This window comes from Canis aureus, chromosome 27, assembly GCF_053574225.1.
Source record: "Canis aureus isolate CA01 chromosome 27, VMU_Caureus_v.1.0, whole genome shotgun sequence".
NCBI lineage: Eukaryota > Metazoa > Chordata > Mammalia > Carnivora > Canidae > Canis > Canis aureus.
Window position 1 is genome coordinate 8,517,428 of NC_135637.1, and position 22,792 is coordinate 8,540,219.

At 47.4% G+C, this 22,792-nt stretch overlaps 1 protein-coding gene, 1 long non-coding RNA gene and 1 pseudogene across 3 annotated transcripts; 2 read left to right on the top strand and 1 right to left on the bottom strand.

Moving 5' to 3' along the window:
• The first annotated feature begins 1,382 nt into the window (after window positions 1-1,382).
• UBC (ubiquitin C) lies at window positions 1,383-4,488 on the top strand. Of its 2 annotated transcripts, none has more exons than XM_077875257.1 (2): window positions 1,383-1,541; window positions 2,360-4,488. In XM_077875257.1, the coding sequence occupies exon 2, from the start codon at window positions 2,363-2,365 to the stop codon at window positions 4,418-4,420; it is 2,058 nt and encodes a 685-aa protein (XP_077731383.1). In that variant the 5' UTR covers window positions 1,383-1,541; window positions 2,360-2,362; the 3' UTR covers window positions 4,421-4,488. The 2 variants fall into 2 exon arrangements, with proteins under 2 accessions (XP_077731383.1, XP_077731384.1); XM_077875258.1 differs by lacking the exon at window positions 1,383-1,541 and adding an exon at window positions 2,119-2,136.
• Window positions 4,489-15,730: 11,242 nt separating this feature from the next.
• On the top strand, window positions 15,731-18,862 carry LOC144299733 (uncharacterized). Its single transcript, XR_013366401.1, has 3 exons — window positions 15,731-15,881; window positions 17,884-18,212; window positions 18,418-18,862. It is a non-coding gene; the product is annotated as an uncharacterized LOC144299733 (long non-coding RNA).
• Window positions 18,619-18,702, bottom strand: LOC144300100 (U6atac minor spliceosomal RNA; annotated as a pseudogene).
• Window positions 18,863-22,792: the final 3,930 nt, after the last annotated feature.

The window sequence follows — 22,792 nt, forward strand, 5'->3', positions numbered from 1 at the left end:
ACATGGGTTACCAAAGAAAACACATAGCAGTTTTGATTCACATTTTGAGAATTTAAATAATACAATATTCATAATTTAAAACAGGAATGAGTCTTTTTTTAACCGCAGAACATTGTTTAGGCAACTTTTCCTATTTGTTTTTTTCTTGAAAGCTTTGAGGGTGAAATGAAAAGATCTTTCCCCCCTCCACACTGAAACAGAGAATAGCTCCAGAAGAGACAGTGGCTGGGGGATTGAGCATGTGAAGGACTTTTCTCTGTAAACTTCCAGAAACTTTTTAAGTTTTCACCATATTCAGGTATTTTATTTTTCAGTCTTTCTCCTTTTATTCAAATGGAATTTTGCCATAGAATTCAATGTAATTAAATTATTTATTAAAGATCTTTATTAAAAAAAAAAAAAGATCTTTATTCATGAGACATCAGAAACAGAGACACAGGCAGAGGGAGAAGCAGGCTCCCTGCGGGGACCTCAACACAGGACTGGATCCCAGGACCCCGGGGTCACGCCCCGAGCCAAAGGCACTAACCACTGAGTCACCCAGGTGCCCCAAATTTTGTATTTGGGATATTAAAGTGTGTCCCCCCCCCCCCCCGCCCACGAATGTACAGGCCTGGGATTGGACTTGTGTTTCTGAGACCCCAGGCCTAAGGAAGTTGTACGTCTGAGCTCCACTGAGTGTCCACCAGATGCCTCCGTGTGTGTATCAAGTACAAGGCGGCGTAGGTGGTCCAGGAAGGCCAAAGGACATTCTAGAAAGTTCGGTGGACTTCCAGACGCCTCTCGAATAGGTGCGGGCAAAGCGTGCGGGGTTTCTGCGCCCCCTTCTAGCCTTCGGCCGTCCCGCTCCTGCTCCCCCGCTGCCCCAGCCCAGCCCGGGCCCACCTCCCGCCCCGCGATCTGTCGAGTCATCCGTCCTGTCCGCGCCCGCGCGGGGGGATGGGCGGGCCGCAGGCCCCGGCGCGAGGACCCCTGAGGTCGCGGAGGGGCGAGGGACCACGACGCCCAACCCCTCTCCGCCCAGGGCGGGTCTCGAGAGCCGCGGGGACCGCTGCGGCCGAGGGGAAGGGGTGTCTGGGTCCCGCGGCAGGGGCAGCTCGCCCCGGACGCCCGGCGATTCCGCGCCGGGTTTTCCCGTCTCCCGCGGGCCCTGTTCTCCGCGCTCGCCCCCTCCCCCCTCCCCCCTCCCCCCGCGCATCCGGCGCCGGCCACGTCCGCGGACGCAGCACTCAACGGGCGCGCTGATCCCTCCGCGCGGGCGCTCGGGACCGCGGCCCTTTCCTCGCCAGATTCAGCCCTACAGCCCAGCCTTGACAGGTCGACGTTTCCGGGGGCTCCTAGAAGATTCTGGGGCAGTGGTTTTCTCCCTGGAGGCCAGGAAGACGGTGAAAAGTAGTCCCTTCTCGGCGTTTCTGCGCAGGGATCCGCCGGAGCGGCGCGGCCGATTGTTATATAAGGAGGCGCCGGGCGTGGCGCAGGCAGTTCCGTGGAGGCCGGGAGGTCGGTTGTTCGTCTCCGTGCGCTTCTGTCACAGCCGCTTGGTGAGGAGCGGGCCGCTGCGCGGGCCTGGGGGTCTTGGGGCCCTGCAGGGGCGGGGGGGCCGGGCAGCCGGCTGCCCGGGGAGTTGCCCGCGGCGCCGGAGCGCGGTTACCCTTGGGGGGGGGCAGCAAAATGGCGTCCGCTACGGCTCCTGTGCGGGGAGAAGCCGAGGTGCGAGGGGCCGTGAGGAGCCCGGGAGACGGGATGGCTGTGAGCGGGCGAGACGCGCCGAGCCAGTGGGGCCCTGACGGGGCCCTCTGCGCAGTGAGTGGGGGCGGGAAGCCCCTGTGTGCTCCGCGGCCCCGCTGGCGCCACGCTCCGTGTCCGGTCGCGGCGAGTGGGCCCGAAGTGCCGGAGCAGTCCTGCGCCCGTTTGGGGGGAGGGGCCCGCTCGTCGCGTCGGTCATGTGATGTCATCGCTTTGTCAGCTAACAATCCGGGGTGGGGCCGCGTGCTCCTGTGTGTGGAGCCGACTTGGGTCAGTCGCGGGGCACAAGGGTTAGGCGGGGCGGGGGAGGGGAGATCCTGCGGATTGTCCGGTCCAGACATCACTGAGGGGGGAGGGGAAGATACGGAAGCCGGCGCCTTCACTTGACCGGTATCCATGCTTTCTCTCCTCCTGGGGCCTGGAACTTGGTTTTGGAGCTTATTTGAGTTTCCAAAACCTGTCCTGTTTCTTCGCCTTAGGTTTTTTGGCGAGGTTTATTTTAGTTCTTGGGTTAGTGTAAAATGACCAGTAACTGTTAGCGTTCTATTCACATGTGAGTGGTCTGTTACACTCCGGATTGTTTTTTCTGTTTTTTTGGGTTTTTTTGTGACAGACAATGCAGATCTTCGTGAAGACCTTGACGGGTAAGACCATCACCCTGGAGGTGGAGCCCAGTGACACCATCGAGAACGTCAAGGCAAAGATCCAGGACAAGGAGGGCATCCCCCCTGACCAACAGAGGTTGATCTTTGCTGGCAAACAGCTGGAAGATGGGCGCACCCTGTCCGACTACAACATCCAGAAGGAGTCCACTCTGCACCTGGTCCTTCGCCTCAGGGGGGGCATGCAGATCTTCGTGAAGACCTTGACGGGTAAGACCATCACCCTGGAGGTGGAGCCCAGTGACACCATCGAGAACGTCAAGGCGAAGATCCAGGACAAGGAGGGCATCCCCCCTGACCAGCAGAGGTTGATCTTTGCCGGCAAACAGCTGGAAGATGGGCGCACCCTGTCCGACTACAACATCCAGAAGGAGTCCACTCTGCACCTGGTCCTTCGCCTCAGGGGGGGCATGCAGATCTTCGTGAAGACCTTGACGGGTAAGACCATCACTCTGGAGGTGGAGCCCAGTGACACCATCGAGAACGTCAAGGCGAAGATCCAGGACAAGGAGGGCATCCCCCCTGACCAGCAGAGGTTGATCTTTGCCGGCAAACAGCTGGAAGATGGGCGCACCCTGTCCGACTACAACATCCAGAAGGAGTCCACTCTGCACCTGGTCCTTCGCCTCAGGGGGGGCATGCAGATCTTCGTGAAGACCTTGACGGGTAAGACCATCACTCTGGAGGTGGAGCCCAGTGACACCATCGAGAACGTCAAGGCGAAGATCCAGGACAAGGAGGGCATCCCCCCTGACCAGCAGAGGTTGATCTTTGCCGGCAAACAGCTGGAAGATGGGCGCACCCTGTCCGACTACAACATCCAGAAGGAGTCCACTCTGCACCTGGTCCTTCGCCTCAGGGGGGGCATGCAGATCTTCGTGAAGACCTTGACGGGTAAGACCATCACCCTGGAGGTGGAGCCCAGTGACACCATCGAGAACGTCAAGGCGAAGATCCAGGACAAGGAGGGCATCCCCCCTGACCAGCAGAGGTTGATCTTTGCCGGCAAACAGCTGGAAGATGGGCGCACCCTGTCCGACTACAACATCCAGAAGGAGTCCACTCTGCACCTGGTCCTTCGCCTCAGGGGGGGCATGCAGATCTTCGTGAAGACCTTGACGGGTAAGACCATCACTCTGGAGGTGGAGCCCAGTGACACCATCGAGAACGTCAAGGCGAAGATCCAGGACAAGGAGGGCATCCCCCCTGACCAGCAGAGGTTGATCTTTGCTGGCAAACAGCTGGAAGATGGGCGCACCCTGTCCGACTACAACATCCAGAAGGAGTCCACTCTGCACCTGGTCCTTCGCCTCAGGGGGGGCATGCAGATCTTCGTGAAGACCTTGACGGGTAAGACCATCACCCTGGAGGTGGAGCCCAGTGACACCATCGAGAACGTCAAGGCGAAGATCCAGGACAAGGAAGGCATCCCCCCTGACCAGCAGAGGTTGATCTTTGCTGGCAAACAGCTGGAAGATGGGCGCACCCTGTCCGACTACAACATCCAGAAGGAGTCCACTCTGCACCTGGTCCTTCGCCTCAGGGGGGGCATGCAGATCTTCGTGAAGACCTTGACGGGTAAGACCATCACTCTGGAGGTGGAGCCCAGTGACACCATCGAGAACGTCAAGGCGAAGATCCAGGACAAGGAGGGCATCCCCCCTGACCAGCAGAGGTTGATCTTTGCCGGCAAACAGCTGGAAGATGGGCGCACCCTGTCCGACTACAACATCCAGAAGGAGTCCACTCTGCACCTGGTCCTTCGCCTCAGGGGGGGCATGCAGATCTTCGTGAAGACCTTGACGGGTAAGACCATCACCTTGGAGGTGGAGCCCAGTGACACCATCGAGAATGTCAAAGGGAAGATCCAAGAAAAAGAGGGCATCCCCCCTGATCAGCAGAGGTTGATCTTTGCTGGCAAACAGCTGGAAGATGGGCGCACCCTGTCCGACTACAACATCCAGAAGGAGTCCACTCTGCACTTGGTCCTGCGCTTGAGGGGAGGTGTCTAATTTCCCCCTTTAAGCTGTTGACAAAATTCATTGCACTTTTCTTTCAATAAAGTTGTTGCATTCCCAAATATAGTGTGAGTGTTTGTGGGGAAAGGGTTCTTTTTAGTTTGGATGGGATGTGACAGGTCAAGATTTTCAGTCTATCAAATGATTCTGGCAACCTGGGAGGGTTAAGGAATGTTAGTTAAAAAAAATTGGGAAGGGCAGATAGGATTCTCTGTATATAGTTGTATTTTTAAATACTGAATTTTTTATTGGTTTGTGCGATAACAATGGGAATATTTCTGAGCTACCCTCAGGAAGGAAATACTAGGGAAGCCTGGGTGGCTCAGTGATTGAGTGCCTGCCTTCAGCCCAGGGCATGATCCTGGAGTCCTGGGATTGAGTTCCATGTTGGGTTCCCTGCATGGAGCCTGCTTCTCCCTCTGCCTGTGTCTCTGCCTCTCTCGTGAATAAGTAAATAAAATCTTTTTTTAAAAGATGCTAAAAAGAGGGTGGGGGTGGTGAAACCTATGGAAGAACTGACTTAATTTTTTTGATATTTTATTTATAAAATATAAATATAAAATACATTTTATTTATAAAAGTAAGTTCGTGCTTGCCCAAGAATTTGTAAAAATGATTCTTGGGTGCCTAAGAACCCACTTTAATACACTAGAGTAGGGCAGCCTGGGCCCCTCAGGGGTTTAGCGCCGCCTTCAGCCCAGGGCGTGATCCTGGAGACCCAGGATCAAGTCCCACGTCGGGCTCCCTGCATGGAGCCTGCTTCTCCCTCTGTGTCTCTGCCTCTCTGTTTCTCATAAATGAATAAATAAAACTTTAAAAAATACAGTAGGGATCCCTGGGTGGCACAGCGGTTTGGTGCCTGCCTTTGGCCCAGGGTGTGATCCTGGAGACCCGGGATCGAATCCCACATCGGGCTCCGGTGCGTGGAGCCTGCTTCTCCCTCTGCCTATGTCTCTGTGTGTGTGTGTGTGACTATCCTAGGTAAATAAATTAATTTTTTTTAAATAAAAAAAATACAGTAGTCTATTTAAGTTCATATTGAGGTGCATAGAAAGTCGCTTTACCAGATACTTATTTATATAACCAGATAATTTAAAAAGAATGGTGAGGGATCCCTGCGTGGCCCAGCGGTTTGGCGCCTGCCTTTGGCTCAGGGCGCGATCCTGGAGACCCGGGATCGAATCCCACGTCGGGCTCCCGGTGCATGGAGCCTGCTTCTCCCTCTGCCTATGTCTCTGCCTCCCTCTCTCTCTCTCTGTGACTATCATAAATAAATAAAAATTAAAGTAAAATAAAATCTCTTAAAAGAATGGTGAGTAATTGTGTCTGGCATGCTCAAAAGTTTAGAATAATTTGTGGCTATGTAGATTATGAAACATTGAAATGGAGATTTTGAGATGATCAATTTTCTAGGACTACAGATAAAGGATTTGTATATAACAATTATGAAAAAGGCAAACCGTCTTCACTTGGGAAAGTTTATACTATGCTAGCTTCTATCCCATGAGATGTTGCTGGTGAGGAATTATCTTTGTCATAACTACAAGCAAAGGTGGAAGTCAAGGGGAGCTTGTTTATTTATTTATTTTTTTTAAGATTTTTATTTATTCATGAGACAGGCAGAGACAGGCAGAGGGAGAAGCGGGCTCCATGCCGGGAGCCCGACGTGGGACTCGATCCCAGCTGCCCAGGGATCAGGCCCTGGGCTGAAGGCGGTGCTAAACCCTGAGCCACCCGGGCTGCCCGGGGAGTTGGTTTAATGTAAGGAATTGGTACTGGGTGATAGGTGCCCCAGAAATCAATCATTAAGGGACTTCAGACGGAACTGTTCCCCCAAAGCACCACGGCCTTCCACCTCCCTTGTGCAATCTCAGGTATACAGGAAGTTTTCGTGTTGTCTACCAACAGTATAAGTCTACATCCCTAGCCTTAGGGATCAGACTAGAAAATGCCATTTTAGAGCTCTAAGTGCTAGGCAAATTGTTGCAGTTTTTCCCTTTGTTAATATAAGCGTACAAAGTGTACAGTGCACTTTTATTTTCATTGACTCACCCATGTAAGTTGACAAAGAGGTCAGGAAACAACCTCCAGGAACTCCAGTAGCGCTTTGTCACCATGTTAGGAGTTTTTGTGTAAGTTTGATACTCCAAACTAGTTCTAGCATCCAGGAAAAGCGTCAGTAGCATCTTGAAAATGATCACTGCAGGACAGGCAGCAAATGGTTCCTAAATCAGTGATAAGGAGTGCTTTTTAGAAGTCTTCAGGGGCGGCGGGCTAGCTCAGGCAGTGGAGTGGAGCGTGTGACTCATGGTCTAAGGTTTGTGAGTTTGAACCCCATGGGTGTAGGAGAGCTCAAACTTTCTAATTTTTCCAAGTACGGGAGGTTGAGTGGCTAATAGTTCTTGGGACTATGAAGCTAGGTCGTACTGTTAACCAACTGTCCTTTAGGATGGAGATCCCGAGTACTTTGGACAGGGCGAGAGGGATCTTGGCATCAGTACAAGAGCATCAGTGCACCGGTCTAATAAAACTCAGCCTGGGTGGGGATGCTCATTTGGAAACTTACCAAGGAAGCTGCTTTGAAGTAAAGTGCTGCCTGTCAGGTTTAATGAAAGGAATTGCTAATAACAAATACTAGAAACTTTAAAGTATTTAGGAGAAAGGGAGTACATGTGCAGGAGGGAGTAGTAGAGAGGGGGAGAGAGGCAGGCTCCATGCTGAGCAGGATCCTGGGATCATGACCTGAGCAGAGGCTTAATGGATTGAGCCAGCCAGGTGCCCCAATACTAGAGAGGTTTGAAAAACCATTCTAAGCACATTATAATCAGTGATGTAGAGTTCATGTAAGCTTACTCCCAGGAAGAAACGAGTTTGGAATACATTTGCTACTTATTTTAATTACAACGTATAAACTGTATGTGTATCAAAAAGTCGAAGAGTCCACTTAAGTCCTTAATTTCTGGATGTTTTACTCCACCACCCCCCCCCCCCCAGGTGATAACTACTTTTAAAGTTTGTTAATTTTTTGGACTTTATATTATATAATACATTTATTTACATACATATGTATGTACACGTAACAGGACCATTCTCAATGTAGTGTTTCTCCGCTTTTTTTTTTTAAAGCTGAGTAATTACATCTTTTCATGTCATTACATCTAGTGCTACTTCATTTTTTTAAAAAAGACTTATTCGGGATCCCTGGGTGGCGCAGTGGTTTGGCGCCTGCCTTTGGCCCAGGGCGCGATCCTGGAAACCCGGGATCGAGTCCCACGTCGGGCTCCCGGTGCATGGAGCCTGCTTCTCCCTCTGCCTGTGTCTCTGCCTCTCTCTCTCTCTCTCTCTGTGACTATCATAAATAAAGAAAAAAAAATTTAAAAAAGACTTATTCATGAGATACAGAGTGAAATAGAGACCTAGAGGGAGAAGCAGGCTCATCGAGGGAAGCCTGATGTGGGACTCCATCTTGGGACTCTGAGACCACGTCCTGAGCTGAAGGCAGATGCTCAACCACTGAGCCACCCAGGAGTCCCTACTTCATTCTTTTTAATAGTCTTGCTATTCCATTGTATGGATACCCTGTGATTTAACCTGTGCACCAACATTTGTTCCCAGGTTTTGGTGTTACAGTGCTGTTGCAAAGTATATCCTTATACACCTCTCTTTTGTGTACTGGTTTTTTGAAAGTATGGCATAAATATGAGATAGTACGTAATAAGATTCTCAGATAATTGAAAATAGTCCACCTTATAATTTTTTAAAAGATTTTATTCATGAGACACAGAGGCAGAGACATAGGCAGAGGGAGAAGCAGGCTCCCTGTGGGGAGCCCAATGCGGACTCGATTCCAGGACCCCAGGATCACACGCTGAGCCAAAGGCAGACCCAGGTGCCCCTAGAACTTTTTTATAATTATTGTCCTGTGATACGTTTATATTTTTCATTTTTGAGTAGGTAATACTTTAATGTGTTTTGGATACATAAAAAATTTAAAATCGTATATAATGTCCTCCATCCACCCAGTTCTTCAGCCCCATCCTTTGCACCCCCATGTACTTTCAGAGTTTCTATATATGCAAGCAATCACTAATTATTAATATCCCCTTTTACAAAAGGTAGCATACTGTTTGCAGCCTGTCCTGTAGCTTGTTTTTTCACTATACATTTCTTATTTTTGACAAGAGTTCTAATATATTTTTGTCTTGTATAAAGGAAAAACACCTCATATCATTTTTTCAAGAATAAAACCACCACGCCAAGCTATCACAATCCCTTGGGGGAACATTTACAGCCCTTCCAACAAATACAGGAACCATAGTGATAAAGTGTTGAATAAGTAGCATTTCTGCTGTGAAGGGGTCCTGAGTTGATTTGTTTTTAAAATTTTTTTTTTTGAGATTTTATTTATTCATGAGAGACACAGGGAGAGAGGCAGAGAGACACAGGCAGACAGAGAAGCAGGCTCCATGCAGGAAGCCCGACGTGGGACTTGATCTCAGGTCTCCAGGATCACACCCTGGGCCGAAGGCAGACGCTTAACCGCTGGGTCACCTGGGCGCCCCTCTGAGTCAGTTTAAAGAACAGATAATACAAAAAAAAAAAAAAAAAAAAGAACAGATAATACACTTGTTCAGTTTCACGGAGTGACTGTTAACATCTTAAAGCAGTCCGAAGTTGGTTTTGCACATACATTAATGCTGTGAGAGTATTCACTGACATAGATGAGTCTTTTTTAAAAAAAAATTATTACTGAGAGACACAGGAGAGAGGCAGAGGGAGAAGCAGGCTCCCTGCATGGAGCCTGATGTGGGACTCCATCCCCGGTCTCCAGGATCCCGCCCTGGACTGAAGGTAGACGCTCAACCGCTGAGCACCCAGGCGTCCCGACATAGATGAGTCTTGGATAAACTAGAAAAATACGGAGTTTGCATTTATGTAAAACTGTTCTTTTTAATGTTGGTATGAGTTTGGCCAGTGCCTTTCAGAGCTTGGTAAGTGCTTTTTTGAGAATTAGCCTTGTCAGTGTGTAGTGCCCATTTCTGCCGGAAGGGGGAGCCCCTAGGACGGGTTTCGATTTAGTCCTGAGCCCTCAGCGCCCCCAAGCGGTCGTGGTTGGCCAAGCAATTTATGCTTTTACCCTTCCTGCAGAGGCTTTTTACCGTCCCTGTTTCTCTGGGCAGCGCCGTTTCCTTTCTCCTTTTCCTTCCATTCCTGGAGCTGCTTCCTGTTGGAATTACTCCACAGCATCTAATAAAGCTATTATTCAACCCTCAATTACTGTATCTTACCAGGTCTAACCTCTTAAAATGCTGTCTTCCCTGCTTTTGTCTGCTTATCTCCATATGTCTGCATATCTCCACGAGCTGCTCCCTCTTTCTGAAATGCCACCACCCCACCGCCACAACAAATCCACGCAACGTCAAGTCCTAATTCAAAGGATGTACTAAAGCCTTCCTTGACTGTCCTGACTGGACATTATCTGAATTCCCGGAAATTTCCTAGCTCTTTCTAAATTTGTATTAAAATTCTTCATTCAGAGGCATCTGGGTGGCTCAGTGGTTGAGTGTCTGCCTCCGGCTCAGGTCATGATCTCAGGGTCCTAGGATTGAGTCCCATGTCCGGCTCCCTGCAGTGGGGAGCCTGCTTCTCCTTCTCTCTCTGCTGCTCCCCCTGTTTGTGCTGTCTGGCTCTCTATCTCTGTCAAATAAGTAAATACATAAAAATTTAAAAATTTTTTCTTTATCCAAATGAGATATATCTCTGTTCCTATATTTGATAATAACTGCACATAGCAGTAGAGATGATCAGATTGAATGGGAGAACTTTGGGAATCCTATTTATGATCAGGTGGTTAGGAGAGGCGTTCTGGGAAGGGACTCTTTCTTTTTTTAAGATTTTATTTATTTATTAGAGAGGGAGAGCATAATTGGGGGAGACAGGCAGAAGGAGAGGAAGAAACAACTCCCTGCTGAGTAGGGAACCTGATGTGGGGCTCCATCTCAGGACCCTGGGATCATGACCTGAGCAGAAGGCAGAGGCTTAACCAACTGAGCCACCCTGGGGACTCTTTTTTTTTTTTTTTTTAAAGATTTTATTTATTTATTCATGAGACACACAGAGAGAGGCAGAGACACAGGCAGAAGGAGAAGCAGGCTCCCTGTGGGGAGCCCGATGTGGGACTCAATTCCAGACCCCAGGATCACTACCTGAGCCAAAGGCAGACACTCAACCACTGAGTCACTCAGGTGCCCCCCAAAGGTACTCTTTAAGTAGGACCTGAAGGGTGATTGGAGGCATCTTTGCAAAAGATGAGGCAGTGCAAAGTGCAGGAGCTCTGGCAGTGGCAGGGTTCCGTGTGTTTGAGGAACTAGAGATCAGTATGGCTGGAGTCCAATAAGCAAGTGAAGGGAAGGGGCTGGTGAGGGGGTGGCTTTCAACAGATGGTAAATGCTTGGTCTTGGGTGGGGGGCAGGCATCAGTGTTTTAAAAAAAACTTCTAGTAGGGGCACCTGGGTGGCTCCGTAGTTAAGCGTCTGCTTAGAATTCAGTGATTGATCAGTTACATATAACACCCAAAATGTTCATCCCAATAAGTGTCCTCTTAATACCTACCATCCCCTATTTCAGCCCATCCCCCACCCACCTCCCTCCACCATTAAGTCTCTTATGGTTTGCCTCCCTCTCTTTTTCCCCTTCTCATATATTCATCTGTTTTTTTTTTATTTTATTTATTTATGATAGTCACAGAGAGAGAGAGAGAGAGAGAGGCAGAGACACAGGCAGAGGGAGAAGCAGGCTCCATGCACCGGGAGCCCGATGTGGGATTCGATCCCGGGTCTCCAGGATCGCGCCCTGGGCCAAAGGCAGGCGCCAAACCGCTGCGCCACCCAGGGATCCCTATTCATCTGTTTTGTTTCTTAATTTCCACATATGAATGAAATCATATGGTATTTGTCTTCCTCTGATTGACTTCTTTCTTTTTTTTAAAAAAAGATTTTATTTATTTATTCATGAGAGACACACACACAGAAAGAGAGGCAGAGACACAGGCAGAGGGAGAAGCAGGCTCCATGCTTGGGAGCCCGACGTGGGACTCGACCCTGGGTCTCCAGGATCAGGCCCTGGGCAGAAGGCGGCGTCAAACCACTGAGCCACCTGGGCTGCCCCTTTTTTCTTTTTTAAGGTTTTATTTATTGGAACGCCTCAGTGGCTCAGTCATTTGAGCAACTATCTTCAGCTCAGGTCATGATCCTAGGATCCTGGGATAGAGTCCTGCATCAGGCTCCTGGATCAACAGGTATCCTGTTTCTGCCCCTGTAGCTCTCTCTGCTTGTTCACTCATCGTCCCTCTCTGTCAAATAAATACAACCTTAAAAAAAAAAAAAGGATTTTTAAAATTTATTTAAGAGAGAAAGAGCGTGTAACCGGGGGAAGGAGCAGAGCGAGAAGGACAAGCAGACAGTACAGAGCTCAATGTGGGGTTCTATCTCCCTGAAATCATGACCTGAGCTGAAACCAAAAGTCAGATGCTCAACTGACTGAGCCACCCAGGTGGCTCATCAGTCATGGGCATTTGGGCTCTTTCCATAGTTTAGCTATACGTTATCTTTATGACAAGACACTCAGAGCTAGGACTCTGGCCTGTTCTGTGTGGTCATCAGCAAGAGGGCTGAGCAGTTCCAGACATCACGTATACAGACCCAACAATGTTCGGAGGAAGAAAAACTGACACCTTGTTCCTGTGACTCTTGTTAGGAAGACAAAAAACATCTTTCCTGGAAGTCCCCTGCAGCAGACTTGCCTTCATTGGTTAGAATAGGGCTAGGTGCTCATTCGTTTTATTATTGTTGTAACATCTGAATCTATTTATTAATTTTTAGTTGTTCTTACTGCTTTTCTTCCTCTTATGGGTAGAATATAGGTTTTGATGGGGAACAATGATAGGACACATTTATCTCTCAGAGATGGTTATACTAAATAGGACATATTTACAAGCTGTCAAAAGAATCTTAAAAAGTTTGGGAAACCCAAGCTCTATGGAGTGAAGGATGAAGCCCATCAGGATGGACTATGGTGGGGGAGTGACCAGTTCTAATGTGGGCAGGAGGGATCAGGGAGGTGGACCCCAGCGTCTCTGTGAGCCAGTGCGGAAGGGTCAGCGCTTCCTCCAGGTCCATATGAGACAATAGTCTGTACTGCCTCTAGGAAGCTCTTTACTAAGTTTCTTTTTTTTTTTTTTAAGATTTTATTTATTTATTCATGAGACACACACACACACACACACAGAGGGAGAAGCAGGCTCCATGCAGGGAGCCTGACATGGGACTTGATTCCAGGACTCTGGGATCACACCCTGAGCCGAAGGCAGATGCTCAACCACTGAGTCACCCTGGTGCCCCCCTTCCCTAAGTTTCTAAGGGATGCTTACACTTTCCACAAGTCTGCGCTCATAGTCACCTGCCACACAGCCAGCCTACTGCTCTGGGGCATTCTGCCCATGACTTCCTGCCATCTTCTATGTGGCTTCTCTGGGCTTTGATGACTTTCTCTGGCCTGCCTCAGGACCCAGCTGTTCTTTCTTTCCTTATTACAGCTCACTGGTGGTTGCTTCCCCCCACCCTCTTTCTTTTTTAAGTCAGATGAAGAGGTAGTAAAAAGAAATCACAGAGTAGACAAGTCACAGTTGTATGCTGCAGATAATAATGCTCCCAGGTGATTTTCTTCCCCTGGGGCACTCTGAGAGGTCATCTCTCTCTTTGGTCCTGACCTGACATTCTTCTTTGGCCCTAGAGGGGTATTTTTGGTTGTCCTCCAAGTCTAGAGTCAAGCCTTACCTTCACTGGGGCCAGGAATAAGGAAAAAAGACTTACCTTGCACTCCAATGACACCATCTAACGTCCACTCACATTGAAGATGTAGACGCATCTTCAAGACAAGCTGACATTAATTTGCAGGAAATTGAGGTTCTTGATCTTCAAACTTCATTCTAGAATAGAAGTTTGGCTTTCCCTTTGGGTTGAAACACTCACAGAAGTGTTTTCTCAAAGCAAGAGTTTGCCCCAAATGAAGAATCACAAAAATATTGAAAGTTTTAAAATAACAGCATTCTTGTGTTTCCAGACATCAAGCAAATGCTTGTTCTTAAGCCATTTGATAGCACAGGGAATGGGGTGACCAATGAATGCCCAAGCCTCACTGGGACCTTCTCTGGGGTGAGATAACTATCCCTAAATCAAGTGGACATTGAGGTTCTGTAAGGAAGAAGGACAAGTTAGGACTGGCTGCTGGCAACCAGCCACACTGCTGACACTGATTAGTTGTACCTGATACACTAGTTATCTAATGCTGTGAAACAAATTACCCCTAAATGTAGCAGCTTAGTCATGCAGGATTCTGTGGGTCAGGAATTCAAGTGATGTGTAGCTCTAGTAGTCCTTGTTTGGGTCTGTAATGATGTTGCAGTCTTACCTGAAGGCTTGCCTACGGCTGGAGTTGCTGCTGCTGAGATGGTGCATGGTGCACTCACACAGCTGGTACGATGATGCTGACGTTGGTATCTTTCAATAAGGCTGCCTCAGTGACTTCCCAACACGGCAGTTGGCTTCTCCCAGAGTGAGTCATGTAAGCAAATACACAGTGGAAGATGCAGTGTCTTTTATGATCTAGCATTAGAAGTCACATACTTACATTTCTACAATATCCTGTTGGTTACAAAGGCCAGCCCTGCTTACTGTGGGAGGGGACAACACAGGGTGTGAATACCAGGGGGGTGGGACCACTGGAATCATCTTGGAGGCAGATACCATCCCTGCATTGAGTCCCTGATCAAGTGTTATTTGGCCTTGTTCAAAATCAGTGCAATCAATTTCATATCGTCTTGGTCTTTAGCATTTTCTTTCTCTTCCTCTTCTTTTTTTAAGATTTTATTTCTTTATTTGACAGAGAGAGAAAGAGAGAGAGGGAGAGCACAAGAAAGGGGAGTGGCAGAGGGAGAGGGACAAGCAGGTTCCCCGCTGAGCAGGGAGCCTGACATGGAGTTGGATCCCAGGACCCCAGGATCATGACCTGAGCTGAAGGCAGACTCTTAACCCTACTGAGCCACCCAGGTGCCCCTTTAGCATTTTCTTTTGCAGAGACATTACCAATTCCCAGCAGTCATTGCTTCTGTTTAAAAAAATATTGCTTGGGGGTACCTGGGTGGCTCAGTGGTTGAGTGTCTGCCTTTGGCTCAGGTTGTGATCCCAGGGTTGTGGGATCGAGTCCCTCACTGGGGTCCCCACAGGGAGTCTGCTTCTCCCTCTGCCTATGTCTCTGCCTTTCTCTCTGTGTTTCTCATGAATAAATAAATAAAATCTTTATTTAAAAAATATATAATTAAAAAAATCTTTAAAAAATCTTGTTTGATATCTAATGATTTTTACTTTCTGTATTTCACGTAGTATGTCATCAGATTTCATTTTTCTTTCTTTCCAGGGCCATATTGTCAATGAAAGTCTATAGGCCCAGTTGCTGGGGTTTTCAAAGGCCTACTAAAGTGAGAGACTTGGGCAGCCCTGGTGGTGCAGCGGTTTAGCGCCACCTGCAGCCTAGGGCGTGATCCTGGAGACCCTGAATCGAGTCCCACGTTGGGCTCTCTGCGTGGTGCCTGCTTCTCCCTCTGCCTGTGTCTCTGCCTCTCTCTCTCTGTGTGTGACTATCATAAATAAGTAAAAATTTAAAAAAAAATTAAAATTACAAACTTGAATTTAAAAATATTAGTATTTAAAAAATAAAAAATAAAAATATTAGTATTTACACAATGTAGTATACAAAGTGACATCCATCTCGCTCTGAAGTAGGGAATTGTATCTGATGTGAGTATTTTTAATTTTTTAATTTTTTAATTTTTATTTTTTAAATCTTTTTTTTTAATTTTTTATTTATTTATGATAGTCACACAGAGAGAGAGAGAGAGAGAGAGAGAGAGAGGGAGGGAGGCAGAGACACAGGCGGAGGGAAAAGCAGGCTCCATGCACCGGGAGCCCGATGTGGGATTCGATCCCGGGTCTCCAGGATCGTGCCCTGGGCCAAAGGCAGGAGCTAAACCGCTGCGCCACCCAGAGATCCCTTTAATTTTTTTAAACTTTGCTTATTTTTTTAAAAGTTTTTGTGTTTAAGTAATCTGTAACACCCAACGTGGGGCTCAAACCTATAACCCAGAGATCAAGAGTCTCACACTCTATCAGCTGAATCAGCCAGGAACCCAAAATGTGGGTACCTTTTATTTATTTATTTTTTAATTTTTATTTATTTATGATAGTCACAGAGAGAGAGAGAGAGAGACAGGCGGAGACACAGGCAGAGGGAGAAGCAGGCTCCATGCAGGGAGCCCAACGTGGGATTCAATCCTGGGTCTCCAGGATCACGCCCTGGGCCAAAGGCAGGCGCCAAACCGCTGCACCACCCAGGGATCCCTGTGGGTACCTTTTAATGTCAGATACAATATGCAATGCTTAATAGTTGGTTGTGGCATCCAAAGTAAAAATGTCTAGGACCTACAAAGTTCTTAAGAGGCCCTGTTCATTTTCTTTCATTAAAAAATATTTGAAAACAGATTAGACTTTTTCCCTGCAAATATTTCCCTGCCATAAGAGAATCCTGAAAGTTTTGGAATAATTCTCTCTCAAATAAATAAATAAAATCTTAAAATAAAATCTTAAAGAGAGAACCAGGGTCTTGTGTAAGGCACAGAACTAGCAGACAGAGCCAAATATTACTTTCTGCCTTGAGACAAAGCTACATAGATCTGAACAATTAGTAAAGTGGTGGCGTTTTATGATCGAATGAGTAATAAAGGATGCTTTTAAGAAAACAAAATTTAAAAAATTTTAAATTAAAATAATAATAAAAAAGAATACAAAATAAATATAATACCTGACAGTAGTGAGTGACTACTGTCCAGCCCCACCTCCAAGGCCAGGAGGAGTTGGTTTCTGTCTTTTTTTTTTTTTTTAAGATTTTATTTATTTATGAGAGACACACAAACAGAGGCAGAGACACAGGAAGACGGAGAAGCAGGCTTCCTGTGGGGACCCTGATGTGGGACTCAATCCCAGGACCCTGGGATCACACCCTGAGCCAAAGGTAGATGTGCAACCACTGAGCCACCAGGTGCTCCTTTAAGATTTTATTTTTAAGCAATCTCTATACCCAACGCTGGGCTCAAACTCACCACCCCGAGATTAAGAGTCACAGGCTCCACCGACTGAGCCAGCCAGGCGCCCCTTACCTCTTGCTTTTCAGTGGTGGCACCTCCAAAAAGCTTTTTCCTCATGGGGTGCTCTTGCAAGAACTGGGCCAAATCCTTTGCTCTGCAGGATTATCCAAGTCAATGCACCACAGCATGCATGGGAATCTCCTCTGGAAGTGCACTGTCGCCCAGCAGCTGGCAGCAAAGCAGAGGTGCCAAACACTTCATGAATCTGCACCTTAAAAATCCAGAGAAAAAGCTTTTTATACTTTGGGGTACATATCTCCCCAAACCTTTTATTAAAATTTTCCAACATACCAAAAGGTTGAAAGAATAATACAATAAATAGTATAATGAATCCTCCCCCTGGATTCAGTAATTTACATTTTGCTGTGATTGCTTTATCTATCTAGCTCAATCATCTGACAGCAAATTGCAAACATCATCTTTTGAGCCCTAATGGGTGTTTCCTCATCTTGCCTTTCCTAAGAAGGGCGGTTTCTTATACAACCACAATGCTATTGTTATCCAAAAGAATGTTTGGAGTGTCTGAGATATTGATCAACTCTACACTCAGATTTTCCTAATCGTCCCAAGAATGTCTGTATACCAATTTATTTTTTGAACCAGGATCCAATAAAGATTTAAGCTTCAACTCTCCTCATCCTTCTCTCCCTCCTCCATCCCTCCCTCCCCCTCTCTCCCTTTCCCTTCCTCCCTACTACTCCCTATCTTTCTTTCTCTCTCTTGTCAAATGATCCTTTATTGAAACATTTTCCTTTCTAGGTTTTTTTTTTAAGATTTATTTATTTATTTATTTGAGAGAGAGAGAGAGTATAAGTGAGGGGAGGAGCAGAGGGAGAGAGTCTCAAGCAGACTCCCTGCTGAGCACGGAGCCTGATGCAGGGCTCAACCCCAGGACCCTGAAACCATAACCTGAGTCGAAACCAAGAGTCAGATGCCCAACCGACTGAGCCACCCAGGCACCCCCTCCTTTCCTGTTCTTAAGTAGCTGGACATTCCACTGATATCATGACAGTAGTGGCCGTCAACATGGCAGTCCTCAGCCTAGGCACTCCCTAGGATCTCTCAATGGTTCCAGAGAGTTCTGTGGTCTCAGATGGTACTAGTGCTACATCTTTCGGGTGATGTTGAATGTTGACAATCTCATTGAAAGTGATACTTCCACTGTACCTAATGTTTTTCTGCTTCTTTCTTTCTCTTGGAGGTCCCTGAAGATATTGATGACCTGGGTGGAGGCAGAAGGTACCGCATCAGTGTGGGCTTGTCTGGTTCTGGATGCTCAGTGACACCATCACCCTCAGACCCTTCCATTCACCGTCTGTTGTGTTGGTGATGTCATCACCAAGCCTGACTGGAGACAGACTCTGGGGGCCAATCTTGGGGGCCAGGGCAGACATGACATTGATTTTCCCTACCAGTGTATCTCAGAGGTAGGACTTTGAAGAAACTATAGCTAGGTGGCCATGCCTTAAGCCACCTATGTATGTGTGTGGTCAGGCTGGAGGACCTCTTCCATTCTTTTTTTTTTTTTAAGTTTTTTTTTTTTTTAAGATTTTATTTATTTATTCATGATAGTCACACAGAGATAGACAAAGAGGCAGAGACACAGGCAGAGGGAGAAGCAGGCTCCATGCACCGGGAGCCCGACGTGGGATTCGATCCCGGGTCTCCAGGATCACGCCCCGGGCCAAAGGCAGGCGCCAAACCGCTGCGCCACCCAGGGATCCCCTTTTATAAGTTTTTTTAAACACCAAGTGCTAATGTTTTTTTTTGTTTTGTTTTTTAATTTTTATTTATTTATGATAGTCACAGAGAGAGAGAGAGAGAGAGAGAGGCAGAGACACAGTCAGAGGGAGAAGCAGGCTCCATGCACCGGGGGCCCGACGTGGGATTCGATCCTGGGTCTCCAGGATCACGCCCTGGGCCAAAGGCAGGCGCCAAACCTCTGCGCCACCCAGGGATCCCTGACCTCTTCCATTCTTATCAAGGGAAGTGCCAACCTTCTCTCCCTTCACTCAGACTCCTTCCTGTCTCAGGTTAGGACAGTGCTCTGACTTATTTATTTTGTTTCCTAAGTATTGACATTTACTTTGGAGAAGCAGGCCAGCTGGATTCTGGATTCATCGGATTGTTTTGTCATGGATGTGCACCATTTTGAAAAACATAATACACAGTAGAACACATTTATTGTCTGTGATTTGCACTCCTCTCTCCAGCTGCCCCTGCCTTAGTCTTTCTGGCCCAGCTAATATCTCCGCCGTGTCTTTGTGTTCAGGCTGAAGAGTTTATCTTCCTCTCCTTGTACCTCCAGAGTTATCCATCAGCACATACCATCGCTCAGCCTCCAAAGCATAGCCAGACCCTGGCAGCTCTGCCTGCATCCTGCTCCAAGCCACTCTCCTCCCAGCTGTGTGAGGTGCACAGATTTCTAGAAGGATAATTGCCTGAGCCCATGACCCTCATTCCTCATTTCCAACTCTCTCTTTGGGCCAATACAGCAACTCTCTCTTTGAGCAAATACAGCCCATGGGGTGGGAAGGGCAGTAGGAAGGGGGTGAGTTCAGGGACCACTGGAAGGCGACCTGGCGCCAGCACTGTACCAGCCTCATGTCTGGGCCTTCCCGCGTGCTGGTTTGCCAGTTCCAGTTAGCTATTGAAAACCAGAAGCCCTCCCCCGCTTAAAACTATCCAAGGACCACACATCCCACTTAGAGCACCATCCCAGGCCTTGGCCTTGGCTTGCCTCTGCAGTCTTTCTGGCTTAGCTCAAGGATTTCTTCTGCCACAGGCCCTTTGCAGCCTCCTCTGCCTGGAATGCCTCCTCTTACATTTCCCAGCAGGACCCCTTCTGCTCTTTCAGGGCTCTGCACCAACCTCCCTTCCCTGACCAACCGCTGGCGATCCACTTCTACATCCTCCCTAGCACGTATCAGTATTAAGCATTTTCTGACTGGTTGTGTTGAGCACATTGCTGGTCCCCTGCCCCCTGAACACAAATAACTGACACATACCCAGCACTTGCTTTAATTTGAAATTTCTTAACAACCCTGTGATTAAGGCACGATTATCTTTCAGATTTTACTGATGTGGAACCTGGGGGATGAAGAGGTGAGGGGAGGTCACCAGGGAGTCTGCTCCAGTGCAGTGCTCTTCACCACCAGGATCTCATATACCTCCCTGCACGGAAGCATCACGAACATGGGTTGAGGGTGTTTTTTTCTTCTTCTTTTTTTTTTTAAAGATTTTATTTATTTATTGATGAGAGACACAGAGAGAGAGAGAGGCAGAGACACAGGCAGAAGGAGAAGCAGGCTCCATGCAGGGAGCCCGACATGGGACTTGATCTCCAGGATCACGCCCTGGGCCAAAGGCGGTGCTAAACCACTGGGCCCCCAGGACTGCCCAAGGGGGCGGGGGGGCTTTTTTCCTTAGTTCATTGCTCTCTGACCACAGCATTCGGTGCTCAGGACCCAAAGCTTCTCAATCAGGCTCTGAGTCTGAGAAGCAGCATCTTACCTTCTTCTGGGCTGGGTGGTTGAGCCGTTTCAGTGAGCCAAGGGCTAGGGGACAGTTTGTCAGAGGCACAGGGAGGCAGCAGGACGGACAGCTCCAGGGACTTCTCGGGAGGAATGACTCCTTGGTGTGGGACAATGAAGGGCCACCAAGTTGTCACAGGCTTGCAACTGGGGGTCTAAGAGGATGACCACACGTGGTTACTTTACATAATTCAAATGAGATAAAACGGGCCATACTCAGCTGCAGAGCTGTACTCCCAGTGCTCAGGAGACACGTGTGGCCAGGGGCTGTTCAGTGCAGATGAAGGACTCCCGTCACCTCACGCCTCACAGATCTGCAGGTGCAAAGTCCAAGATCAAGATGCTGGCACATTCAGTGTTGGGTGAGGGCCACTACCTGGTTCACAGATGACAGTCTTCTCATGTGGCAGAAGGGGCGAGGGAGTTCTCTGGGGTCTTTTAATTCCTTTTTTCTTTATTTTTAAATTAAAAAAATTTTAGGGGATCCCTGGGTGGCGCAGCAGTTTAGCGCCTGTCTTTGGCCCAGGGCGCAATCCTGGAGACCCGGGATCGAATCCCACATCGGGCTCCCTGTGCATGGAGCCTGCTCCTCCCTCTGCCTGTGTCTCTGCCTCTCTCTCTCTCTCTGTGTGACTATCATAAATTAAAAAAAAAAAATTTAAATTCAATTTATTAACATATAATGTATTATTGGTTTCAGAAGTGGAGTTCAGTGATTCATCAGTTGCATATAATACCCAGTGCTCATGACATCATGTGCCCTCTTTACTGCCCATCACCCAGTTACCCCATTCCCTCACACCCCTCCTCTCCAGTGACCCTCAGTTGGGGTCTCTCTTCTAAGAGCACTCATCCCCTCATGGAGGCAGCATCCTCCTGACCAATTACCTCTTGAAAGCCTCACCTCCTAATACCATCATGCTGGGGATTACGATTTCAACTTCTGAGTTTGGGAGAGGGGGACACAAATATTCAGACCTTATCAGTTCTCTTTTCTCATGGTTACCAGTTTCCTGTGTATCCTTCTAAATGTCCTATGCATTTGGGAGACTATTGACATAATGAAGCATGCCATATGTACTCTTTCCACATTGATTTTTTGGTGTAAGAATATAGTTTGAGGGATGCCTGGGTGGCTCAGTGGTTGAGCGACTGCCTTCGGCTCAGGGCATGATCCTGGGATCCTGGGATCCAGTCCCACATCAGGCTCCCTGCATGGAGCCTGCTTCTCCCTCTGCCTGTGTCTCTGCCTCTCCCTCTCTGTGTCTCTCATTAATAGGTAAATAAAATATTTTAAAAAATATATAGTTTGAAAATACTTATTTTAAAAGATCTTATTTTTTATTTTTATTTTTTTTATTTTTTATTTTTTTTTAGATCTTATTTTTTAAAGTAATCTCTACACCCAACGTGGGACTTGAACCTACAACCCCAAGATCAAGAGCCACATGCTCCACCTACTAAGCCAGCCAGGCACCCCAAAACTTTTTTTTTGCTCAGTACATACAGATCCTCCTTTCTTGTTCCCAGTTGCAAAATATTCCGTTGTGTAGGTTTGCACTAATATCACAGCCACTAGTCACACATGGCTATTTACAACTAAATTAGTGTAAACTTAACAGAATTTGTTCCTCAATTGCACTAGCCACATTTCAAGTGCTCAGTAGAAAGATTTGTTGGGGCTAACATACTGGCCAGAGCAGACAGAGACAATTTCCATCATCACCTAAGGTTCTGCTGGGTGGTGCTGGGTTAGTTAAGCAATCCCCTACTGTTGGGCATTCATGTTGCTTCCAATATTTTGCTTCTATCATCAGTGCAACAAAGGCTATTCTTACATGTAGATATTTGTCCACCTATGCATGTATATCTGAAAGACAAACTTCTCAAGGGAAGTTGCTAGGTCAAAGGACATATGCATTTTAAACACAGATGAGCTTTGCCAGACCCCCCTCCAAAGAAGTTATACAAGCTTACACTTCTGCCAACAACAACCAGCAATGCTCGGTTCCCCACATCCGAGCCAGCACGGGGCTTCTCAACTTTGATCTTTGCTGGGCGAATAATGGGATCTTAGAGCACTTTTTAATGTAAACATTATTGTAAGTTTCCCCTGACATTTTGTCAGTATTCCACTTTGCAAAATCCACTTTCAACATGAAAAACATTTCTTGAAGCCGTTTGTGTATCAGTGTGAACTTTGTCCTTTAGGAGGACGTCGGATGTTTATACTGATTGCTTCACTGAGTCATTAGGTGTTGAACTGTGTGCTAATTATTAGCTATGGTGGGTAGGGAGGGAGGAGGCAAAATTGGATTTGGGATGCCCAAAGCTATGACAAACTGTAAAGGTGCCTGGCTGTCACTTTTTATTTATTTATTTTTTAATTTTTAAAATTTTTAAAAAGATTTTATTTATTTATTTATGAGAAACACACAGAGAGAGCGAGGCAGAGACATAGGCAGAGGGAGAAGCAGGCTCCATGCAGGGAACCTTACGTGGGACTCATCATGGGTCTCCAGGATGACACCCTGGGCTGAAGGTGGTGCTAAACCGCTGACACCGCTGGTGCAGCCG

Coding starts and splice junctions, on each gene's coding strand:
- UBC (XM_077875257.1), top strand. CDS start 2,363: ATGCAGATCTTCGTGAAGACCTTGACGGGTAAGACCATCACCCTGGAG.